Source organism: Drosophila mojavensis, unplaced genomic scaffold, assembly GCF_018153725.1.
Source record: "Drosophila mojavensis isolate 15081-1352.22 unplaced genomic scaffold, ASM1815372v1 contig_151, whole genome shotgun sequence".
Lineage (NCBI taxonomy): Eukaryota > Metazoa > Arthropoda > Insecta > Diptera > Drosophilidae > Drosophila > Drosophila mojavensis.
The window spans coordinates 619,194-644,664 of record NW_025318684.1 but is presented as its reverse complement, the minus strand read 5'-3'; the positions used below and the strand labels follow the sequence as shown (position 1 = coordinate 644,664).

General features: G+C 39.0%; 2 protein-coding genes and 2 long non-coding RNA genes across 8 annotated transcripts; 2 read left to right on the top strand and 2 right to left on the bottom strand.

Annotated features, from left to right (window-relative positions):
* Window positions 1-1,784: 1,784 nt before the first annotated feature.
* Window positions 1,785-6,836, top strand: LOC6585792 (43 kDa receptor-associated protein of the synapse homolog). 4 transcript variants are annotated; one of them, XM_002011382.4, is made up of 9 exons: window positions 1,785-1,879; window positions 2,627-2,730; window positions 2,828-2,910; window positions 3,011-3,195; window positions 3,264-3,923; window positions 4,046-4,144; window positions 4,646-4,837; window positions 4,894-5,093; window positions 5,198-6,836. In XM_002011382.4, exons 2-9 carry the CDS (start codon window positions 2,693-2,695, stop codon window positions 5,646-5,648), a joined length of 1,908 nt encoding a protein of 635 aa, XP_002011418.1. In that variant the 5' UTR covers window positions 1,785-1,879; window positions 2,627-2,692; the 3' UTR covers window positions 5,649-6,836. The 4 variants fall into 4 exon arrangements, with proteins under 4 accessions (XP_002011418.1, XP_015016207.1, XP_032588954.1 ...); XM_015160721.3 differs by having other exon boundaries at window positions 1,798-1,979; XM_032733063.2 differs by having other exon boundaries at window positions 1,798-2,215.
* A 1,859-nt stretch (window positions 6,837-8,695) lies between these two features.
* Window positions 8,696-10,727, bottom strand: LOC122756734. Its single transcript, XR_006356572.1, has 2 exons — window positions 10,687-10,727; window positions 8,696-8,837 (listed from the first exon to the last, which is right to left on the bottom strand). It is a non-coding gene; the product is annotated as an uncharacterized LOC122756734 (long non-coding RNA).
* Window positions 10,728-13,978: 3,251 nt separating this feature from the next.
* Window positions 13,979-22,130, top strand: LOC6585791 (homeobox protein onecut). Of its 2 annotated transcripts, XM_032732926.2 has the most exons (5): window positions 13,979-14,033; window positions 14,441-14,530; window positions 15,722-18,410; window positions 19,894-20,030; window positions 20,110-22,130. In XM_032732926.2, the coding sequence occupies exons 3-5, from the start codon at window positions 15,824-15,826 to the stop codon at window positions 20,563-20,565; spliced, it is 3,180 nt and encodes a 1,059-aa protein (XP_032588817.1). In that variant the 5' UTR covers window positions 13,979-14,033; window positions 14,441-14,530; window positions 15,722-15,823; the 3' UTR covers window positions 20,566-22,130. The 2 variants fall into 2 exon arrangements, with proteins under 2 accessions (XP_032588817.1, XP_032588818.1); XM_032732927.2 differs by lacking the exons at window positions 13,979-14,033; window positions 14,441-14,530 and adding an exon at window positions 15,429-15,562.
* A 366-nt stretch (window positions 22,131-22,496) lies between these two features.
* Window positions 22,497-23,600, bottom strand: LOC122756735. Its single transcript, XR_006356573.1, has 2 exons — window positions 23,351-23,600; window positions 22,497-23,281 (listed from the first exon to the last, which is right to left on the bottom strand). It is a non-coding gene; the product is annotated as an uncharacterized LOC122756735 (long non-coding RNA).
* Window positions 23,601-25,471: the final 1,871 nt, after the last annotated feature.

The window sequence follows — 25,471 nt, the reverse complement described above, 5'->3', positions numbered from 1 at the left end:
AATTGCAGATATATTTTGAAGTCTCCACCTTCACACGTCTGCCCCACTGTGCCGAATATATTTATGCTTATGCATTCATATAAATTAGACACGGTCACAAAGACTGCATTAATTGCAAACTCAGGACCAGTGCTGCCCTAGAGCTATGTAAGCTATGTAACAAGCTTACAGACAGAACATCGACGCAGACTTCTGCACAGCCATCTATACAAATGCAATCGCATGGACAGTACCCCCACTTATAACTACTCTATAATTATTTGCAGTCACAGATTACCAACACACACAAACACACACACACACACTTATATTCACTTAATAAATGGCCCTCATAAATATGCTAGATGAAAGTTGCATAAACTTCAACTCAAAGGCGTTGGTACATACATATATACATACATATGTAATGCCGGAAGCGATCGAAAGAGGAAAATATGTAATTCAATCATAGCTGAATATAATTTTATGTATATGCACTAATACATGAAAAGGAGATAATATAAAAAAGAACAGAAAAAAGAAAAAAACTCAGTTGGAATAGTGAAGGCAGACTAAATTGTAGTTATTACTGTAGCCCAGCAAATTTATATCTACTTAAATAATACCATTTAAGAGGTCAAATAAGCAAATGCATTCAACATGAGAAACAGAAACTACATATATTTATGTGTACTATTAGATGGAAAAGATTACGGATACGATTATGAATATGAATACGAATACGAATACGAACGAAGGCAAGCTGAAAAAACGAAAAAGAGTGGAGAAGTGAAACATGTATCAATGCAAATAAAAAAAAAAAGAAAAATGTAAATTTACGATTTGTCTCTTAACTGTCTAGAAATATAAGGGTAGTATTCCTGCCCCACTGTGCAGGAGGTGACGATGCCACCCTCCAGAGGCCTCTGTTTCACTGTATTGCTCTGGGTGTTGGGCCATAATGTGCTGAGCTTTCCACAAGTAGAGACTGCCGGATTGTTTTCAGGGATTTCTCAGTCTGGTGTCCGTATTGAAAAAAGGATCTTAAGAGCCTTCAGGGAAAATTCGTACACAATTCTTACAAAAATTCTTCTTGCCTATATGGAAGACATCTATGAGGCTCTGCCTCCCAGAAGCTCAATGAAGATGGACAGCAGCCGACATAAGCGTATGCAGCCCCGCTCTACATAATGACGACATGATTATCGAAAAGTCCCTGAACTCACTGCCTGCAAGCTGCAAACCCACCAGTTGCCTATTTCAGGAAGCAAGCTCGCCTTCCTGGTATCCCCCAAATGGTGCTCGCTTTTGTCGTATATATTGAGTGGAGGAGTAGCGATCCTAATACGGTATCCTAAGCAGGCACACGAATGGGTGCCTTCGACCTTGCGCTTGGCGCTGCTTACCTTTTGGCAATTGGCCAAACATCTTGCTTAGCTTCTGTGCAACTCTTTCGCGCTTTAGGGTACCTTTAATTTAAGGAACAAAAACAATATTCATTCAAATTCAAGTCGTTTGAAATATGTGTACATGTGACTAAACGCAACTATTTAGAGGTTCTTTGGGATAGAAATTTCTAAAATCTTCCATTCACGTTACTATTCTGATTCCGCCCCTGGGGCGTAGTAAGTCAAATCAGACAATAATGTAAAAACTTCGTTGTATGTTAAACACGTTTTATACTAGAGACTTGAAATATTACATATATGTACCAACCCAATTCAATAAAGTACGTTAGAAGAACGGAACTAGTTCATGTTCCGGTACCATTCGGTTGGCGAGCTTTCATAAAAGTTGACAATCCTGGAAAGAAAGGGTGTCAGAAACGTCAACTCTCAATCTGGCAGTAACAGCAGCAGCACCAGCAGCATCCCCACAAACAAATAAGAGCATTTCTCTGGCAAGTTTGTTTAACTTTTGTTGAACTAATAAATAAGCAGCAATGTTCAAGTGACCAATTTGTGAATTAATAACTATACGCCTACTGTATACCTGAATAGGTTGGTTAATACAACAGCAAAACTTGAGTTTAAGAGTATGCGCGTTGGGTGGTTGATTGGTCGGGGGGTTGGATTGCCTTGAGAGTGGAGTGAAGAAAAAGTGCATTCAGAAGTGAAGCTGTGTACAAGGTCACGTGTATTGAGCCATATTTTGTCCTCGAGTTGCATAAAAAGCTCTTTTCTCTATTAAAATTTGTTGTGGATTTATGTATACCCTGTATTTACAGGCAAAAAAGGTATTTCAAAATCGGCAATCGAAAGTTCATGCAAATTGGGCATAATTACAATTATAAGCTGGATATCTGCTAGTTCACCATTCTTGCATGTTAATAGCGTGTGTGCATGGAGCTATGTATTACCAACTATCAAATACCCTAGCTCCATAAAGACATATTGAAAATAGGAAAATAGGATATTTGGTAGAAACAAATTTTGATTACAGTTATTCACAACGAAAGGGACTTCAATAAAATGAAAATGAGGGCCACTAGATCCCAGATACCCTGTCGGGTAGTATCCAACAAGCGAATGGCACAGATACACTAGAGATTCTTACATAAGCTTTGTATATACTCAGAATATACTTAATGAATAAAAATTATTAATTCTTAATGTTCTTGTTAACTATATATGCTCAATAATTTCAGTGTGATCTAGAAGCGAGTATCCGACCTTCTTTCATCACGTCTTTAGCACGGTAACGAGGCTCAGCCATGTCATGGGAGAGCATCGCAACGAAAGATCTGCTCAGGTATATATATATATATATATATATATATATATATATATAATGTCTACTTATATATAATGTCTATTTATTTATCAATGGTATCATAATACTTCCGCAGCATACCACAAAGTCACAATTTGTCAGCAACACATTTACTCGCGTCACCAGATGGATCACGATATTTACTGAATAATTCCAATGGTCTGTAAATAAAAAGAAGAGAAAAAAATATATATTTATTGGTATACACACCATGCAGTATATATCTATATATATGTATATATTTATATATATTAAATAGATCTGTGCCAATTTGATGAAAACTATTCAAGAATTGCCGGCTACGGCTCTAGCCCCGATGCTGATGTAGGGGGCCATTCATTGTGGGTGCGACACGGCTTCCCTCGTTCAGGCCAGGTTAACAACATACTTGGTTGCTTTTGGGCATGCCAAAGAAGCCTTCGGCAGTACATAGCCAGACGAAAGGTAACTACGTACATATACTATTCTCTATTATTCTCTATACTATTCTCGTTTTCGCTGTCCCTTCACAGATTGAACGCGGCCTACGTTTATACGAGCAGCATAATCAAACAGCTGCTGTTCGCACCTGGCGTAGCGCTTTGAAGAGTACTTGTCGTCGTGAGGATTGCTTTCAGCTGTTGGGGTATTTGTATCAGGCGCACATGGATTGGGGCAAGTATCGAGATGCGATTGACTTTGGGCATCAGCAGCTGGGCATATCGGAAGAGCTGGACTCACCAAATATGAGGGCCGAAACTTATTTAAATTTGAGTCGCGCTCACGCCAGCTTAGGTGGACTTGAGCGAGCTTTGGCCTATGCGCGGCACTCGCTCTACAACGAGTCTGGCACGAAGTGCCGCAGCGGGCTGGTTCATCTAACTGTGGCAAGAGTCTATCTGGAAATGGGTGGATTCTCCAGGGCCTTGGAGGGCTTGCAGGGTGCACATAAGATCGCCACGGCCATTGGCGACCCATCCCTGGAATTGCAAGTGTATGTGGCGCTCTCTGAGCTATTCAGTCGTTTGCAGGATAACGATAAGAGTGCAACCTACGCATCTAAAGCATACGACCTATCCAGATCCCTACAGCTAGGCGATCTCAACTCTTGCCATCACAGAGCCGCTTTACTACGTATGGCAGCCTCGCTGCGTAAGCAGGGTGATTTGGGAGATGCCCACGATTATTGCATGGTAAGCTATCTACTCTCTCTCTCTTTCTTTTTCTCCCTACCTCTCTTCATATATATATATATATATATATATATATATATTTTTATTTTTTTTTTTTTCATATGCATATGTAACCAATTCAGGAAGCAACTAGATTGTCATTGATTTCCGGTGATCAGGCCACATACACACGCAGCATAAGAGTGATGGGCGACATTTACCGCAAAAAGATGGATATTGATGTACGTAAATATATCGCTTGTATTATCTATTTGTAATTGGATTATAAATATGATCTGAAAGTTTCATGAAAATAGTCCTTCTACAAGAAAAGTTTTTAAACAATTAATTTCATATAGTAAGGCCAGACTGCAGTTCATGCGTGTTTATGCGTGCATGCCTATGTGTGTTTGTGTGTGTGTTTCTTGTGTAAGCAGATAGACGCGAAGAGTTTTTGAAATATCAACTCTTCGAAGGGTTCAGGGGATTTCGTAGTCGAGCAGTCTGTACTAGAGCTTTTTTCCTTGTTTATGTAGGTTATCAAAAATGTAAGTAAAACATTGTGGATTGAATGTCATCTACAAGAAAATTTTTCAATAAATATGTTCCCATAACATAGCCTAAGTTGCAGGAGAAGTGAAGTCCCTGCGTTTCTCAAAGGGTTCTGGGAATCTCGTACTCGTGCTGTTTCGACTATTACTTGCGGTAAATGACAAATCGTTTCAATCGTCTTCAATTTTAAGAGGGCCTTTCGACAGTACGAGCAAGCAATGGGAACATCGGCTAGCTTAGGCGATCGGATGGGTCAGATGGAGGCAATGGATGGTGCTGCCCGATGTTTGGAAACTCTACGCTTACAGAGTAAGATCTGCAATTGCAGGCCCTTAGAGTTCAACACACGGCTTCTGGAAGTTGCCAGCTCCATTGGAGCAAAGGTAGAAGTGCCACATATGACAAAAAAAAAAAAAATAATAATTTTCGATCATTTTAGCTGTTAGTACGAAAAATTCGAAGTCGCTTGGCACTTATATATCGGGCCCTAGGCGATGAAGATCAGTGCAACACTCATCTACGATTAGCCGATCAGACTGACGCCGCACTCGGCCTGAATTGCGGTGCGTGTGGAGAGGTGTTTGGCATGCATCCGGCTAGCCTAGAAGCACTACCATGTGCCCACATACTCCATACAAGGTATAAATTAATGGGTACTACAAAACTAGCTAAACTATGGCCTGAACACCAACTCAATACGCGGGCGGAAGGATTGAAACTAAGAATTCTTCTTCTATTTTTAGATGTGCTCAAGAAATCTTTCGACGACGTGATAAAAATCTGTCGAGTCGATCGTGTCCTGCTTGCAATAAATTGTTAAGCTCCCGTCTCCAGCTCTACGGGCATAATGAAAGCGCGTCTGAAAGCGAGAACTGCGATGAAGATAGCGCCCGAACCGTTGCGCTAAATGCACATGGCTTGAATCTCGATGGATTTCTCAATACGCTGAACTCCGAAGCGCTGCTGCCAACAATGCATACGTTGCCAGCTCGATCGATCAATAACGACACAGCTGTTTTTTGCAATGGCCTAAAGAATCGTTCCGTTCCGAGCATAGAGAATACGGATTTGCTGCTAACAGCGAATGCTTCGCCAAGCGCCATCTATCGCAGCAATCTGTCTTTGGCTTCCCTCAGCATGCGCGCTTCAAATCTAACGATCGATAGTGGCCGAAATGCGACATCTTCTGTTTAATTTTTCCAACTGTAAACTAGTACGGAAATATGTGAGGTGTGATTAGAAAGCTGACTTTGCCGTTCTACAATCGGTTAATAATGAATCCAAGTGGTAAACATAAGCGTTCCCTAATTTTTACATGTACATATACATGTATACATGTGCGTATATGTTCAGGAAGTCAAAAAAGTCTGTTCGGTTTGTCTTTAGGCAGTCCAAAAGAATTATTTTTATAATTTATATATGTGAAAACAAAAGCAAACTGTTCATATTCTTGTTCGAATAATCATTATAATCGCAATGATCATCCAAAAGAATCTATAGGCCCTGGCTTTCGAATTAATTTGAAACTACGATTTCGTGATGACTCGTTATCCGCCCAATAGTCGGGAGCAGCCTGCTAAGAGCTACCCTAAGCCCTGTTCTCTTGTAAATATCGAACGAACAGACAGACGACACTAGTTTCATCAACACAGAATGAGGATGAGAGCCTATTTTAAATTCATATGTTAAGCATTCCAAGAAGCTACATCAACGTTCGATTGCTTATAGATTTTGAAAATGTAAATGGCTGTAGGCCAGGCTAGACAGACAGAGATTCCAGTACCTATATCAAAGAAACCAAAGAAGACAGAGATGAATAGCGTGTTGCAGTTTAGTTAACAGTTCGCTAACGTTTAAAATATAAATACAATTAAAATCATATTTCTATTTAAAAGATATTATTGTTAAAAAAGAAAAAGAAATCCGGAATCAATATACCTAGAAGTTTGAATTTTCCAAAATGAAAATCGACCTGTGGAAAAACATTCGGACTATTTGAAATAAAATAAAAGCAAAGCGATAATTATCCAACTAGTTTTAGGAGCTTATACTCACAATACGACCTAGACACACAAGTATATATTATTGAAATTTGTAGCTTCAAGATCAAAACGGGATACTGCACGAAATATATATTTTCACGTTTAAAAGAATGATCAATGTCAAGAAATCGATAATGTATTCAATTGGTAATTTGGAAGATTTTAAATATTATTTTAAATTATATATAAATGCACAACTAAGTAACTAAGTGATTATTATAGTTAGTACAGATTTCAGATTATATATATATATAATGTCAATCACTGATCAAATCAATTGTACTTGCTGTAAAGTAATTGTTAAATCTGTTAAATATATACATATAGTTTTAACATAAAATCCCGTTTAAAAATCTCTGCGTCCCGCAGATCAGGGTGTGTATGTCTACTGTCCTGATGGAAGTCCAATTCTCCAGCACTTCGATAGTTCGAGATTGCAGGATCATAATTCCAGAAATTAGCATTAAGGGCAGCCATGAATGTTCGGAATACTATGAGAAGCTTATACCACGTGAAAAATGCGGTGGTAAAAGATGTATTCAGCTATCTAGATTAATTTATTAGGATATAATTGAGATGAAATATGCAACCTTCGGACTTCAGCGCTTTCTCTCTTTATCTCTTCTTTTTATACCCTGAATCTATAGAAAATGGGAAATCAGGGTATAATGGTTTTGTTGAAATATAAATATATATATCGATATAGCCCAGTCCGTCTGTCCGTCCATCCGTATGGACGCGTAGATCTCAGAAGTTTTAAGAGCTAGAGAGCTGAATTTTTAAATGTAGACTCGTGTATATCATACGCAGTACAAGTTTATCTATATTTATATTTTCGATAACTCGTCCGATAAGGGAATAATCGAAAAATTGATTTTCTTTATTCAGCCTAATTTGAACACTTTTAGACTTGGAGACTTCATTTCATTTACTGTGGATATACAGTTGATGGATACAAAGATTTTGTAATTTACAGATTTTGGATACCACGCTCCCTTTGCCATTAATTTCAATAAAACTTATTTCAAGTACTAGAGACTTGTGCTTTGGAATGTACATACATTCTAATATTATGATCACATTCTGAAAGTTTAATAAAGATAGTCCTACTACAAGAGAAATTATTTAACAATGCTATTGCCCACACCGCAGTGCAGCCCAAACGCTGTCGCTGCTAACTGCGCAGTCAGCAGAGCGCGTGATATAAAAGATGTGCAGAATGAGTAGAATATCAGCTTAGAGCGTTCAGGCTATCTCCCAGTCAAGCAGTCGCGGCTGGAGCCTTCTTACTTGTTTTTTTTTTTTTGCATTTGGTTTTTTTTTATTCGTTTATTAACAAAATTATATAGCTATATTACAAGATGCGTGGTGACTGGGATAGCGCTCGATGCTTGCAGGACGGCCGTAAAGCACTGCTTCGCAAGCACTATGCGCTACCTTAGTCTGGGACAGCTTTCTTATTCGCTCGACTCTGCGGAGCTCAGTCATGACTGTGGCCGCGAATGTTCTTATTAGTTCCCAAGCTACCTCCGATTCCAGCATGGCATTGACTATGTTGTCCGCTCTGATGGAACGGCCCACTGCCTCTTCTAGACGACGCCTCTCCTCCAGGAACCGCCCACATTCGAATAAAATGTGTTTGGCGTCTCGTCCTCGTCCTCGTCCGCACAAGCGGCATCGTCAGGTTCCTCGTGACCAAAGCGCTTCAAATAGCTCCGAAAGCATCCATGTCCTGAGAGCATCTGTGAAAGATAGAAATTAACCTCGCCGTGTTTACCCATTGGTTTACCCAAGCTCAAGCTCCGGGCTGAGCGTGTGTGTCCATCGCCCTTTAGTTGAGCTATTCCACCTTCTTTGCCATCATGCAATGCTTTAGCGACCAAATCCTCCAGTGGTACCACGCCGGCTATGACGAGCGCCGCGTCATCTGAAACAGTCCTGAAAGCGCAGCTGACTCTGATTGGGCTCAGTCTGTAGGTCGCGCAAATGACCCGGCTGTAGCTCGGCGTTGCCATCGCTCTTGACCATATTGGCGCAGTATAGAGGATGACAGACCTAATGACGCTCATTAGAAGAAGCCGTCGTTGCTGTTTAGGTCCCCGCGTGATAAGCATAATTCTTGAGAGAGCTCGACAAGAATCAGCTGCCTTTTTATGCACATATTCTAGGTGCTCGCGGAAAGTTTATCTTGTGTCTTATATGACGCCAAGATACTTTATCGCCCTCTTTGATGCGATGGTGACGTTTCCTATCTTTATATCGGCAGATTCCACTTTTTGCGACTGCTTACTAGGACGACTTCTGTTTTGTGCGCCGCTAGGTCGAGTCCAGCTCCTGTCAACTGTGTGTGTGTGTGTGTGTGTGTGTGTGTGTGTGTGTGTGTGTGTGTGTGTGTGTGTGTGGGATATAAGGGTTTGGGGGTTAAATTAACAGAAAATCGAAATTATATAAAATACATATGAGTGTGCATTTAAAGTTTGTAGACTGTAGCTCTAAAGGTGTAGGAGATATGTATAATTAAATAACTAGTTTTCGATAAGGGGTTTAATCGATAACAAAATATTGGGAGTAGTTATCGATTTTGGGAGAAAAACTCGATATGACCGTGATATTCACAAACCTAGGAAACCTCTTATATCTTCTGAGATCGACGCGTTCATAAATACGGACGGAAAGACAGACGGACAGGGCTAAATCGACTCCGCTCGTTGCCCTGATCAGGGCAGGGTATAAAAATATGTTAGCAGAACATTCTTTCATTGACTTTGAATTTTTTGGCTGTGGTTGACCTTTCTAATGGAATGCCCACATATAGAAATATATATATACATAAATAAACATTTTTTTAATTATATCATCTAAATATAAATCAACAAATGTAATGTGTCTAATATTATAAACTAGCTGGCCCGGCAAACGTTGCATTGCCCTATCCATTATTTCTAGGTAAAAAATTTTTGAAAGCTATTTTGTTCAGGTTGGGATACACTCTGATTAATTTATTAATCGGATTTTCATTCAAGCACCTTGTGGTAAACGACATTAATTAGTAAAACAAATAATGCGGATGGTACAATTGACCATGAGAAAAACACGCATTTTCTAGATTGAGGCCACAAATAGTCAAAGATTGGCCCTGTGATTTGTTGATCGTAAAAATTGTATTTTAGAACTCCTAATAGGTTTACGACTTTTACAGCTACTCTCTACTAAATTAAGAGTGATAACTTTTTATACCCTGAACCCATTTTCAATGGGAAATCAGGGTATAATGGTTTTGTTGAAATGTATGTAACAGGGAGAAGGAGGCGTGGCAGACCCCACAAAGTATATATATTCTTGATCAGGGTGACGAGCTGAGTTGATTTGGCCCTGTCCGTCTCGTCTGTCCGTCTGTCCGTCTGTCCGTCTGTCCGTCTGTCCGTCTGTCCGTATGTATGAACGCGTCGATTTCAGAAGATATAAGAGCTAGAGACTTCAAATTTTTTTAAAATGTCCGTAATTACAGCGCGCATATCAAGTTTATCATTAAAAATCGATAACTCATCTCGATCTTTTTTTATCGATAAAAAACCTTATCGAAACCCAGTTATAAAATTATATCTTCTACACCTTTATTGTTAGAGTCCCCAAATTTTTAATGTATGCTTATATGCAATTTATACAATTTCGGTTTTTGTTAAAATTTACCCCCCACCTCTAAATTCACCCCCTCACCCTCACTTTTGTAAAAAGCGTATTTCAAATACTAGAGACTTGTGCTTTGGCAATTACATGCATATTCATGTTATAATCATAATCTAAAAGTTTCATGAAGATCGTACATCCATAAAAAAAGTTATTAAACAATTAAGTTCTCATAGTAAGCGCACACTGCAGCCCATGCGTGTTTATGCGTGGTTGCTTGTGTGTGTATGTGTTTGTGTATGTGTGTGTGTGTGTGTGTGTGTGTGTGTATGCGTTTGTGTATGTATGCGTGTTTGCGTACGTGCGTGTGTGTGTGTGTGTGTGCGTGTTTCTTGTGTAAGCTGAAAGTCGCGAAAAAGTATTGAAATATCTATTGTTCCAAGGGTTCAGGGGATCTCGTAGTCGAGCAGTCTCGACTAGAGCTTTCTTACTTGTTTTGTATACCAAAAGCAAACAGAATGAAATGTATATAAAGTTAAAATGAAAACAATGATTGATTTTACCATTCAATGGATTAATCATTTTGATATTAAAGTGATATCCATCGTCTCCTTGCCAAAACATGAGCGGGTATTGTAAAGCGTCATATGAACGGTGCGTTTCAGATATTCTTTGTAGTTGCCCAGTACTGCGTCGTGTACGCACAATATCACGTGCTTCCAAGTTTTCACCAACAATCAGGATTGCCACTTCATCGATTGTTGGAGCATTGAATGTGCGTTCATGTGTTCCAGCTGGTCTTTTATCTGCTCTGATTACTGCTTTATAGTCATCACTTGGCATGCGCTCTAAAGCAGTCTTGAACAGCTTGACCAATGCATGATGTTCATGAAGCATTTGCTGCAAATCTTGGAGAATTGCTCTTTTCATAGCTGTGTTGATTTCTTGACGCCGGACAAGTTGTTATTCCATATTGCCCATGAAGTATATTTGCAAGAATTAGTGCAGTGCATCTTCAATAGGTTGCAATGATCCAATGCGATGGCAAATCTGGCCTTGAATCTTTAAATTCAAAGCCATAGTTATAGTTAGATTTACAAACACTATTTACAGAAATCTAACAAACTACATCATTCCAAATTTTTTTTTTTTTTACAATCATAGAAAATAAAATTTTTAACGTAAATTACCTTAAATGTCGGATTATATCCGTCTCTAATAATTTCCGCCCCAAATGAAGTCATTTGGAAACAGGCATTGTATTTTTGAGAGTTCGCTAGAAAATGTCGTGATTCTAGTGTTTCGCCATAAAGCAGGGAACGCAGTGGCTCTGGTGGCGGGACCACTAATGGCAATGTCACCTTACCACTAAGGCAGCACAAACCGGGCGTTTCACCAGCAAACTTCAATGCGCCACAATGCTGGCAAACAACGTCCATTGGACCAATGCAAACTAAACGATTCAAGCTGTAATCAATGGTGCAATCATATCGAAACGCTGCTCGATTTAAATCATTTCCTATTGCCGTTTCACGGGCTGCCTCTCTTTGAGAAGCACGAATTAAGGCCCTTCTTTGCTGGGTACTAACGCGGCGCTCTTCTCGGGCGATTTCTCGCTCTTCGTCAGATAATTGACTCGCGATATTCCGTTTCCTAATTGCATTATGGGTCCGCCGGGAAAGATTAGATCTTCTAGGACGCGGCATTTTTATTAATAGTAATACTGCCCTCGCACAAAACCATATAAAACAATCGAGAAATATAAATATAAATAATTTACACAAATTTATGTTTGAGACAAACAAATACTATTGTATAATATGAGAGCAGGACCGAAAACTGTCACTGTTATCAAGCCTACTGAGTATCAATGGAAATTTGAATCTTTAGGGAAAATACGCGTTTTTCAAGTATTCGTCAAATTTTTTCAGTATTTTAAAGATCTACTGACCTACTCGTGGCAAAGACAAATCCAACAAATCAAAAACCATGAAAATTGGTCCAGCACATATCAAGTTATAAGTCTCTGTACACTTTTACACAACTCTCTTTTATATATATAGGCCAGAGCCAGATGGGAATTTTATGGCTGCAGCTTTTGCAAGTGTATGACAATATTGCTCACCAACTAAGAAATCATTACACCTGCCGAAAGTGCTCGACTAGGATATGCCATCAACTCTGTAAAGAGATGCTATCTCACTCAACCTGAGCTCCTCTTACACACATTCATACGCGACAGACAGTGTCAGCATTGCTGATTTCTGAGTAACCTTTAACCTCTGTAGATAGCTGAATTATAGAATACCTTTGAAAACAATAACGGATTTAAGGTACTAGAGACTTGTGCTTTGGAACGTACACACATTCCAATCATATGATCACGCACGTTTCATAAAGATAGTCCCACTAGAAGAGAAATTATTCAACTAATAAATTGTCATAATATTGCCCACACTGCAGCGCAGCAGAAGCGCAGTCGCTGCTTACTGCTTATCCGTATTGAAGCTTGTAGCTCTTAAACTGTAGGAGATATAAACTTTTGCGGTTTGCTACGCTCCCTTTGGGCAGAGATATATCCCCCATAGCTTGTTGGACTTGGGTGGTCAACCCGCGTATATAAGTCTCTAGCATCAATATCGCAAAAAAATATACAAGAAATTAAAAAATCACTAAATTTTCAGGCTCGATTTGCCACGTTTCTAGTAGTCGAGATATATAATTATTTCATTCATCTTTTTAGAATCCAAACATTAGCTCACGTGCAAATTTTCAACGTTCTAGATTTTCAGCTTTAGGAGATACTGTTTCATCCGATTTGCCACGCCCCCAATGGGCGTAGATATATCCCCCATAGCTTGTGATCTTGGGTGGTCGACGCGGATCTACATACCAAATTTCAGCTCTATGTAGCTCTTCAACTAGTCATGGTTTCTGGTATATCGGAAAATGCATTTTCCGATTTGCCACGCCCCTAGTGGGCGGATCGGGAAAATTTGAGCACTTTATAAATCGGTGATATACACGAGTATGTGTTCCAAATTTCTATAGCGCCGAAATAAACTTCGTTCAGACGGACGGACATTGCACAAATCCAATATACTCATTTCACGTTCGTGAATGAGTATAATTATAAGCTATAATGGCTAGTTCAGGTCAGCTCATCGCCCGCATCAAGAAGTCGGATTCCAGCACAAAGCTTATGGACTGAATTCCTATTTGCGCAGCATTTTAGGTATACGAAGAGGAAGATAAGATTGAGAGTGCAAGATGCCGAGCCCTGTCGAGCTGAAGCAATATTTATTATTGAATAACTTGAGTGCGCACGCGTTATAGGTTGAGAGTTGCCATATCTTACACAACTCCAAAACATACCTTCACAAGATAACTCCAGCAGAGGCTCAATCAAATTATAATCAAATGCTGTTCCGATGCTGCGTTGTATTTCAACTTTACATTCAGAATATTGCGCTGACGACGAGTGTGCACTTGATTAGTGGGGTAGCTTAAGGCGTTGCCACATGTTACACATATACAGATTATATTATATTATATACATTCCCATCATATATTGTTAATTTATACAATTAGGATATTCCCTTTTTAAGCTAGAGTATCATGCTTTTGGGCTTATCTCGCTTTTAATTTTATTTACGGTATTTATTTACTTGTATGGTAACTCCGTGTCGGCAAAGACTAAGGGGTGGTTGGGTTGGTGCTTTTCTCACTGCACAGTAACTGCAAGGGTAGCTCTCTTTCCTTCTCTCCCATGTACGCTCGCTCGCATACACACTCAGCCCCGAGATATGGAACAAACGTAGAGAGCATATGGACTGTGTTTTCTTCAGTTCAGTTTTGAATTAGGTATATTCTGCGTGAAGCTTAAAACCTTGCAGAACGCGTGCTCTCGGTCATACAAAATATATAAAGTTTCACACGCACATAAATAAATATATATATATATAAATAAATAAATATATATATATATATATATATATGTATATATATATGTATATATATCCATACTTTTATATATCCTGCTATTTATATATATGTAGACGGATATATATATGTATATATATATATATATATATATATATATATATATATATATATATATATATACATATATATGTATGTACTTTTCTCAACAAGAGTTCCGCCCGCAGTTACAAAAATCATTTGCCGCGAAACTTCGTAGTTTAACAATAAAATATATATATGATATATAATATATAAAATATAATATATATATAATATATAATATAACATATATATAATATATAATATATATATGCTATATAAACATGTATATAGATGTGGCAGTTGTATATATTCTTGATGCTTCATATGAAATACGTGCTTTGCTAAAATGTAGCCAAGACCCGCTAAACAATGTGTTTTAAGGTAACTAAATTAAAAAAAAAAAGTTTTGAATATAAACTAATTTTTTTAAGCTGTGAAAACAACCCCAAGAGCCCCCGTTTACATCCATATAAAAACAGAAACACTTACACTTGTACACATACACAGATACAGACATACATACACGCATATAGGTGCATGCATGTATGACTGTATGCATAATGGAAAACTAACAATAAAAAGGTTAAGTTTGTAAAGGTTTCGTTTATATATGTACATATATGGGTAATTCCCACATTCACCCACAAAGTTATTGAGAGACAGAGAGAGTGTCCGAGAGAGAGGGAGAGAGTGACAGAGAGAGAGAGAGAGAGAGAGAGAGAGAGAGAGTGTGTCACACATATAAAAATAGTTAAAGCATATACGTATGTTCGTATGTTATTTGCTTTTATCAACCCTTAAGTCTTTAACAACGATGGCAACAGAAGCAAAACGAAAAAAAAAAAAAAACAAAAACGAATCTGAACACTAACAACAAATACAAAAGAAACCCAAATAATTCAAAAATGTGACTATAGCTCCAAAATAACATTGAGCTTTAACCATATAGTTTAACATGTACATAAACTTTTAAGATGATTACATGATAAGTGAAATATTATAAAAGTTGTGCAATCATATATATATATATATATATATATATATATATATATATATATATATATAATTTTTGTTTTGTTTTTGTATTGGACATTTATATTAATTTGTGACTATATATATTTGTGATATAAATAATCACAAATGTATATAAATATACAATAAAAAAAAATTAAAAAAAAAAAAAAAAAAAACTGACCATATTCGAAACATAAAGACATAAAACTAAAACAAACAAAATTTAAAAAGTAAAAATAAAGAGAAAATTAGTTCAGTATATAAAATTCATTTTTAAAAAGTTTAATAAAAAAAAGAGTAAAAAGCAAGTCCATTCATTAGACTATGCCTTTCTATAAGCTACTCTTCGTTGTGAGATCAAAGACCTTAGTGGAGAAGTCTGTACATATGGATGGTGAGGTATATATATTATTAATAATTTATTCTATGTACATATAGTATAGTACATATTTAGTATTCAGTTATTTATATATTCACAATGTTAACTCAGATTCTGCAATGCTACCACTTGATTGTTTTTAATAACCTCAGTTTATTCTATTGTTGTTCTGATTACAGTTCAGAGGCTAAGCTGTTAGCTAAAATCAGGAACCGGGCTCCAAAGCTTCTGTTACCTGAGCTATTCTCGTTGGGAAAAGAGATAACTTGTCTACAGGAGGAATGGAATCCATGAACAATATAATTGATTCGCAAGCGTTCAGTCACCAGCAATTGGTAGTGGAAACAACTGAGTTCATAGGACATGTCGGACAGGTGGGAACGCAAAAACTGAATCAGACGCCAACTGGTGAGTCAGATGCGTTGAACGGAATGAAGTACGTAAAGTCGCCGGCACTGCAGACGCTGATCGCGAGCACGGACAGTGTTGGTCGGATACATGACGGTGATGAGGACGATGCGGATGAACTGGACGACGGCGAGGAGGGGGCGGAGCCCAGTTCAGCTGTGGTTATGGTTATCGACGAACTGGGCAGCGGCAGCACTTTGCAGACAACGTATCAATTAGTGCCTGAACAACTGCAACTACAGGATGGGGCCAGGACTCTATCCTTACTGCCCATGCACCATGCAGACGAGCGACCTGTTAGTCCAGTTGAGTTCGATGGCTCTGATGACTCTCTGATGGATGGCCTATCAACGCAAATTATAGCCGTTAAGCAGGAGCACAAGCTGGTCATAGTGCAACGGGATCCGGATGCCAATGGGATAATTAATCGACGCAACAGTCCACATCTTGGCCTTAATATGTCGCATGTGAATGTTATTGATGAATTGTCCTCAGATGGCGGCATCGAGGAGGTTACTTTAAATCAGCACCATCAACAGCTCCTCGATGAACAGCAGCAGCATCATCATCAACATCACCAGCACAACCTCCAGCAGCAGCAGCATCACCAGCATCACCCACAATACGGACAGCGTCTGGTCACTACATCGGAAATAATTCATCATCATCATCAACAGCAGCAGCAGCATCAACAGCAGCGTCAGTTAGCATCGGGTCAAGGACATCATAGAGAATCGCTTTCAGTAATTGTTCAGGCTCATGATGACGATGATGATGACATTGATGACGATGATGAGGAGGTTGATGAACACGTTTCAGCTAGTCCGCCACTAAGCGTCGAACATAGCACCTACCAAACATTGACTTCAGTCAACAACCAACGCATATCAGAGCCGAGTTTCAGTCCGACATCATATGCTACGCTAACACCAATTCAGCCGCTGCCCCCAATTTCGACAATGTCCGATAAATTCGCCTATGCAGGTGGACATATCAACTCAGGCAACGGGAGTAGCAACAACAACAATGCAGCAATTCGATCGAATAATAATAATAGCAGCAATAGCAATTCAGATCGAACGTTTGCCAACAGCCTGCCTTTGCCCATTGAGGCGACACATCAGGGCTCGTTGTCGAATTTGAACCTAAGTGGTTTGGTCTCGGACGTGCAGTCTCCATATTCAAACTCGTACGATAAATTGCCTTCACTTATATCACCTACGCCTGACGCCTACGCCAGTTCGCCGTCACAAGGACTCTCGGGCTTGGTTAATACATGCGATCTGCATAGTCACAGCTCGACGGTGTCCTCACCAGTGAATGGCTCTCCTGCTGGTGGTCATCTGCAGTTGCATAAGGCATCCACAGCATCCGGAGGGGGACAACCACATCTTCATAATCAACAAGTGACTGTACAGAAGCAGGTGATTTGCCTGTCGCCAACAACAGCCACTGGCATTGCTGATTATGAAGTATCGTATCGTCCTAGCCAGCAGCCTGACCCAGACCTACTCATGTCTAGAGCTGATACGACAGATCGTAACGCTCAGCTAAGGCTCCAGCATAGTCCAACACTCAGTTCCCATTCGGTTTCAGCAGGCTCCGTTGTCTCCATGTCATTGCACTCGCCGGCCTCTGCAGTAACGCTGCCCCACATTAATGGATCGGTCAACAACCTAACTGCCGACTTGCCAGTCGTTAACATGTCACCAACGCCGACCACAGTGGGTGGCAATGATAGCTCGATCGACGAGCTGGTCCAGCAGCAGCTTAAGAGTCAGCACAACAGCAGCAACGCGGATTGCCATGTAGAGAATAATGTTGTCAACAGTCTCGATGTCTGCAACCTAAATCAACAGCAACATCAGCCGAATGGCTTCAATTCAGATCAAGCGCAGCCGCAACAACAGCAGCAGCAACCGAAGTTGTCTCCGAAGTTAAGTGGAGTTGCCGCTAATCCATTATCACGCTCGACAGCTGCTGCTCCGAGTGACATGGAAGAGATAAATACCAAAGAGTTGGCCCAGCGCATTTCTGCAGAGCTCAAGCGGTATAGCATACCTCAGGCGATATTTGCCCAACGGGTGCTATGTCGTTCACAGGGCACTCTATCCGACCTGTTGCGCAATCCAAAGCCGTGGTCGAAGCTGAAATCGGGTCGTGAGACTTTTCGACGCATGTTCAAATGGCTGCAGGAACCAGAATTTCAACGTATGTCTGCTCTACGAATGGCTGCTGCTCAAATACCCCAGAGACCATCAACAGGAGCTGGAACTGGATCCGGCAACGGCAACATCATATTCACAACAACAACGCCGCCTGGTTCGGGCTCGGGTTCCGGTTCGGGCTCGGGCTCGACAAACTTATCAGGAACGAGCTCAGTTGCAGTAACGCCATCGGCCACTGTGCATACCAACGAAAGTTCAGGGGCGACGCATGGATCAAGCATTGCAACAAATGGTAAGTAAAACCAAAAATAACTCACGCCTGGTAAATAGAGCTTACGTCTCTCGATTTTCTCGATCAATCAATCGTCTTTTAAAACGTCGATCGGTAATTCGCCCAAGTTAGATTGATATCCATTCCTTATACCCTGAACCCATTGAAAATGGGATATCAGGATATAAGGTTTTGTGAAAAGTATGTGATTGAATACACTTGACTGTGATGGTGTTTAGTTTCGTATTGATTTTATTCTTCTGAGCCTGGGTTTATATATACCCAGACTCATGCATATTTTCAACCCTTAAATCTAGTGCGTATATTGCTGAGTGTGTAAGGCTCAACATTGGTCTATTACATATTCTTATCTTATCGCAGAGTTTGTAAGGCTCCGCGTGGGTCTATTAGCTATTCTTATCCTATCGCTGAGGTTGTAAGGCTCAGCGTTCGTCTCTTACATATTTGGCTCTGGGGTTGCAAGGGTTGGTGTCCATTTGTCTATTTATAGAGTTCGTACATGTGATCCTTATCTTTTCCCAGCGCACTACTTGCTAGTCGTTGAGTGCGTCGGAGGCATGTATACGATCTTCGTATATTCATATGTTCCCATACTTATCATATTTCCATGTTCATGCATGTGCATGAACAGTATGTAATAAGCAGAAGGAAGCATCGCAAAGCTCAGTATATATATTCTTGATCTGGGCGATTAGCTGAGTCGATAGTCTGTCTGTCCGTATGCTTGAACGCATCGATCTCAGAAGATAGAGGAGTTAGAGACTTGAAACTTTTTTAAAATGTCCGCATATATAGCGCAGATATCGAGTCTATCTCTAAAAATCGATCATTCATTCCATTATTTTTATTGATAAAAAACCTTATCGAAAATCACTTATAAAATCTCCATCTTTAAAGCTAGAGTCGCTAAATTTTTAATGTTAATTCATATGATTTATATAAAAGTTTGATTTTTATTATATTTCACACCCTGCCCCTATATCCATCCCACCACCCCTAAATTTGTAAAAGGTGTATTTCAAATACTAGAGATTTTGCTTTGCCAAATGCACATATTTCAATGTTATAATCACGATCTGAACGTTTCATAAAGAAAGTCCATCCACAAGAAAAGTTATCAAACAATTAAATTCCCACAGTAGGCCCACACTGCAGTCCACGCGAGTTTGTGCGTGCATGCGTATGTGTAGTGTGTGTCTTTTTTGAATAAGCTGAATTTTTTAAATATCAGTTCCTCAAAGGCTTTAGGGGATTCCGTAGTCGAGCAGTCTCATCTAGAGCTTTCTTACTTGTTTAGATTGAATGCAATAATAATCAAAGCTCGATCTACATTGAGCTACCACTTAATACAAAACTAATAAATAATAATTGTAGGCGTTAAAGGGCAAAATTGGATCCAATGTGGACTTTGTAAAGATTCAGATCATTGGGCTTTATGTGAAGTATCTGGCGCTAATCTGTCAATTTTGCAACTATCTTTCAGCAATGCTAAGCAGTTCGGGTCTTGCCTCCAGCTGTCGTCGCAAAGAGGAGCCGCACATAGAGCAAATGCCGCAACCGAAAAAGCCCCGTTTAGTTTTTACGGATCTGCAGCGACGGACACTACAAGCAATTTTTAAGGTAAGTGTGCGGGGCTCTACATTGAGCGGTGGCACGAAGCGTATCATGAACTGATGTGACATTTGTGGGGCCTATTCAGGAAACAAAGAGGCCTTCAAAGGAGATGCAAGTGACGATTGCACGCCAGCTTGGATTGGAGCCAACGACAGTGGGCAACTTTTTTATGAATGCGCGAAGACGCTCAATGGACAAATGGCGCGACGACGATAATAAGAATTTACAGCACTCGCATAGTAGACAGCACCAGCACCAGCAGCAACACCAGCAGCAACACCAGCACCAGCACCAGCACCAGCACCAGCAGCAGCAGCAGCAGCAAGAGCAACAGCTTCAGCACCAGCAGCAGAATCAGCAGCATGAAGAGGAGGAAGATGAGCGAAGCAGCGGACACTATAGCAACCTGCACACGACAGCGATGTCGCCGTTGGGCAATTTCGATGATGATGGCGAAATGGACTTGGAGCTAGAACACCATGACTTCTTAGTAGCTGATCATGATGATGATGAACACGAGGAGCACGATGACATGTTGTGACATAACAGAGAATGTCTAGACGAACAGCTAACACAAAATTCCTATAAGCTTGATGCCGATGCCGATTCAAATGACCGTTTCAAATTCAACAAGAAGAAGAATAGACAGCAGCAGAAAAATAAGAAGAAAAGCAACGTTGTTAATGCGAAATGCGATCAAGATAGCGGCTTGAATCAACGTTCGAACACATTAGCAGCTGAGTGGTCAATCGACAGTTTAGGTGCTATCGATTGCGTTGAGTATTTTAATAGGCCGATAGACGTGGATGACAATTTGCTTGCCAGCATCAGTTCAGTCAAACGCTTGTCAGTTTGTTTCGGTACGAAATGTTATAAAGATCCGGCCTTACAGTTAAATGAATTCTTAGTTCACTAAGCAAACAAAGAGAGAGAGATAGCCGGAGATCTTCTTCATGCAATGGAATTTTTTTTTTTTTGGTAATCATTTTGTTAAAGCATGTTTACATATGTATTTTTTCGGTGTCCCAAAATATCCCCCAGAATCACCAATTGAATCTGGCGTACGCTAAATGCTACAAAAATTCTTCGATCATCCTGTTGGGAAATTAAATGACACTTCAGTTGGTTTCTGTTCTGGCTCCTCTTAAAAATTAAACCTTTATTTATCATCTTGATTAGAATCCGAGTCGATCAAGCAATGTTCATCCTTCCGTAGGTGCGCCTGCCTGTCCGCCTGTCCAAATCCAAGCACAAATCGATTGTGCCACTCGCCCAATTTGGATACTCTCAGTTTAATATATTGCGGTCTGTATAGAAATCGGGTCCGACAGATATATATGTAAGTCTTCTAGTCTGTGGCTCTTGAATAATGGCAAAGATCAAACCGACTGCCGACTAGAGCTGACTTAATTAATGTATTATGTTTTTATATTTCTAATTGTGTATGTACATATATATATATATATATATATATATATATATATATATATATATATATACAATAAAATCCGCTTATAACGACACTCAAGGGACCGGAAGGTCCCCGGAAGGCGCTATAGCCGTATAAGCTTGCTAATAAAAGTTTGTCTGGCGAGCAGAATTTTCGTCGCTATAACCGTACAGACGCTATAAGCAGAGTCGTTATAACCGGATTCTACTGTATATATTGTGGAATCCAGTTATCGCGACGAAAATTCGATGTTGGTCCCCATACAAACTTATATAAAAGAGCCTCCGCATAGTACGTTTCCGCATTAACGGCTTAACCCGCTTATATCGACAATATTTTTCACATTATTCAGGCAAAGTGCAATGCCGACGTCATTTGTTCTTTGAGCGTCGTTATAACCGAATCCCACTGTATATATATATATATATATATATATACATATATGTACATATATGTTTTTTCTTTAGTACCTGATTATGAAATTCCGGTAATTTTCGAGCAGTTTATTTTTCTAATAAAATTTTCTTAGCTTCTTAGCTTACCTAAGTGGGAGATAATGCAGAAATAATTTTACTTTTAAATGTTCTTAGAGCCGAGTGATGCAAACTTTATATGAAAAAGTCTCTAGTCAAATTTATAAAATAAAAAAGGTACAACCACAAATACAGATACAATATTAAAGAATGTAATTAGAATGTCATCTAAGCTTAAAGAAATTGTAAATATTGTAATGCTTTTACATTAATAGAAATTGAAAGTATATACATACATACATACATATGTATAGAAATGTATATAAATGAAGTCCACACACACACACTCGCCTTTGCATCCTGTATGAATGCAAGTTATCGAATGTGAGTGTTTTTTATTTTACACTCTGAAGCAACACAGTAGATACAAATAGCACGATTGTATATATATGTACATATGTATGTATATGTATATGTACATATATATACATAGTATATGTATATGAATATAAATACATACATATATGCATACTATCTTATTATTTAACAGTTATTGCAACACACAAACACAGCTGCGAATACTCAGAAGAACTTTGCTAGTCAATTTAGTCTAAAATATCACCAAAAAAGGAGAAATAAATAAATAAAAAATAAAAACAAAAACAAAAAATGTAAACAAATCATGAACAAAATTATATTGAAATGAGAAACAACAAATATTAAAAATGTATTACGTACATTTACGTAAATCCATTTAAAGTTAAAAGTAAATTACCTTATACATATATGTATACATAAATAAGCGAAATGCAATAAATAAAACAAATAAATTATGATGAGGACAATGGCAATGACGATTTATCCCCACCCCCCCCCCCCTCCCACCAATCAAAATTACAAATTTACACTCCCACAATCACATATGTAGGTAAATGACACGTAAATTACATTTTTCCTGTCTTCCTATTTAGCATACATCATTAAATTCTATTCAGGTAAATTTCAAGTACATCCATACATATGAATACATCCTCATATTTCATTGTTCTTCTATTCAGTTATACTTCCCCACACTTTCTATTTTTCCCAACATACATACATATAGTATGTATGTACATAACATTCATCTATCAATATGTTATTAATAATTACTCAAAATGCTAACTTCAAGAAGTTTTTGTCGAGCCAAGTGAAGAATTTTGTTGCGAAAAGCAGCGTAGATAAGGTAGTACACTTTTTTACACTCGTGCTTTTACTGGGAAATATTAAAAATAGCTCAAATCCTGTATGCGATTCGTGGGCACAATGCAAATTGCGAGGGGGGTTTTGCCTTACTACATAAATACGCAGTGGTCAGAGGACAGAAATAAGTTACTAGTGGAGAATGTTAAAAACATACTTACTGTTCAATATAATTTGGTGTATATAAGTTGTTCCCAGTTTTATAAAATAATGATGAATGAAAGAAATAGGCAATGTGGAGAAGTAAAAGCTCGAGCCATAGAGCTTAAATATATCTAAATGTGATTCTGCAATTCGAACCCAAAATCATGCTCACAATTCTAAGTTGTGGTATGCACACGCCAATGTTCATGTCTCATGCATACACACACGCACATGTAAGGGTACATAGCACTGTTAAAAGACACTATCACTCAATCGTGCATGCATACATATGTACATATGTATGTATACATATTTGACAGGGCAGAGAGCATCGAGAAATAGAGAGCAAGCGAAAGATTGAACGTAGAGAGATCTTTTGTTCAACCACCTCGGTCGAGCGCATGAAGCGAAATGATTGTGCTTTAATATATTTTCGTACCCCGAACCTGAAAGTGAGGAGCCGAGCAAATACGAAGTTGTCTGCAGTCCTTAAGCTCAAAAAAGTGTACAAAATGCTTTACACTACTTGTCCGGTCTATGTGTTCTCTGTAGTGCTGTAAAACTATCGATTAAACTATCGATCTATCGAATACTTATATTTCTGCGTCCATATCGATTGTTTTGTATACTATCGATAGAGATGATATCGTGCGTTGCACATCAATTACTTTGGCCACTAACCAGAGAACACATAGACTAGACATCTAGAACAAATTTTTTCACCGGCGAAAAAATGCGCTGAGGAGACTACACAACTTCGTATTTGCTCGGCTCAGTCTCTTGAGGCTCAAGCATTGAAAATAAGGCAAGACAAAATCAGTGTGCTGCGAGCGCTGCCACGAAATGCACGCATTACCAAATGAAGCACGGCTATGCGCTCTTTTTCCCTTGCTCACTCTCTCCCTCTCTTTATGCTCTCTCTCTATGGTCTCTCGAATGGCAGCAGCGCACAAAAATTGAAAATTGTTCGCGACGATCTGAGCTCGTTCCTTTTGAGTGAAGGGTATACCGAAATTTGTAAAGCGTTCGCCACGTTCATGCAAACAAAATGTAAGCGTTTCGATGGTTATTCGTGGGAAGGGTATGAAAGCGTTGATACGCATAAACAATATGATTTCGCGACGGGCAAGTACACACACACTTGTAGTCCCTTGCTTCATGTATGAGCATTTGTGACCTGCGTGCGTTACTCTTGCTGCTTGTAGCAATTTTAAAGCCCAGCATTTGCATTTGGTCGGTCTTATGGACTGTCATAACCACTTTACACAGATGTACTATGTATGAACATACATACATACATACATATGTACATAAGTACATTTATATATTATTATTGCTAATCATGTTTATAAATGTGTCTATATATAATTAAAATTATTTTATACACATTTTTAACCGAAAAAATTATCGTAAAACACTACTAACTTTATTAAATGCTTTGCAATATATGAAATACACATGTCATATTATACTCAAGCTTTACTCATTATGCATTATCATTGCATTAAGTCATAATGGCCCATTTGATAGTCACCCTACGATTCAAATCATACAAAATTTACAAAATAATAATTCCAGAGACAATTAGCTTGCCATCCCATACAAGCATACACATACACAAATGTATGTATGCATGTGCTCACTTCACAAGGCAGACCAACGGCAAATTTTGGGCTTTACAATTTGCACAGCCTGTTCTGCACAGAAAGAATACATTTTCGCGACGAGCATGCACACACACATTTACATCCTTGCTACGTGTATGTGCTTTTCTGTGCGTGCGTCGCGAAACTCAATTCTTTCTCAGTATTTTCGTCTATTATCAGCCCAAAAGTTGCACACATAAAAAATGCTTAGGCGACGACCATGCACACACACATTGTCAGTCCCTCGCTATCATTTGTGTGCTTGTGTAAGCAACTCTATTCTTGCTACCTGCGGCAGGGTTTGAAAGTATTGATGCCCATGTAAATGTGTGTGTGCATGCTCGTCGCGAAAATGTATTCTTTCTGTGCAGAACAGGCTGTGCAAATTGTAAAGCCCAAAATTTGCCGTTGGTCTGCCTTGTGAAGTGAGCACATGCATACATACATTTGTGTATGTGTATGCTTGTATGGGATGGCAAGCTAATTGTCTCT

Bases quoted from the DNA above. Each gene is read 5' to 3' on its own strand.
- LOC6585792 (XM_002011382.4), top strand. From the start codon at position 2,693: ATGTCATGGGAGAGCATCGCAACGAAAGATCTGCTCAG. The intron at 2,731-2,827 runs GTATATATATAT...ATACTTCCGCAG, and splicing joins GCAACGAAAGATCTGCTCAG to CATACCACAAAGTCACAATT. The intron at 2,911-3,010 runs GTCTGTAAATAA...TATATTAAATAG, and splicing joins TTTACTGAATAATTCCAATG to ATCTGTGCCAATTTGATGAA.
- LOC6585791 (XM_032732926.2), top strand. From the start codon at position 15,824: ATGGAATCCATGAACAATATAATTGATTCGCAAGCGTTCAGTCACCAG. The intron at 18,411-19,893 runs GTAAGTAAAACC...ACTATCTTTCAG, and splicing joins ATCAAGCATTGCAACAAATG to CAATGCTAAGCAGTTCGGGT. The intron at 20,031-20,109 runs GTAAGTGTGCGG...GGGCCTATTCAG, and splicing joins CACTACAAGCAATTTTTAAG to GAAACAAAGAGGCCTTCAAA.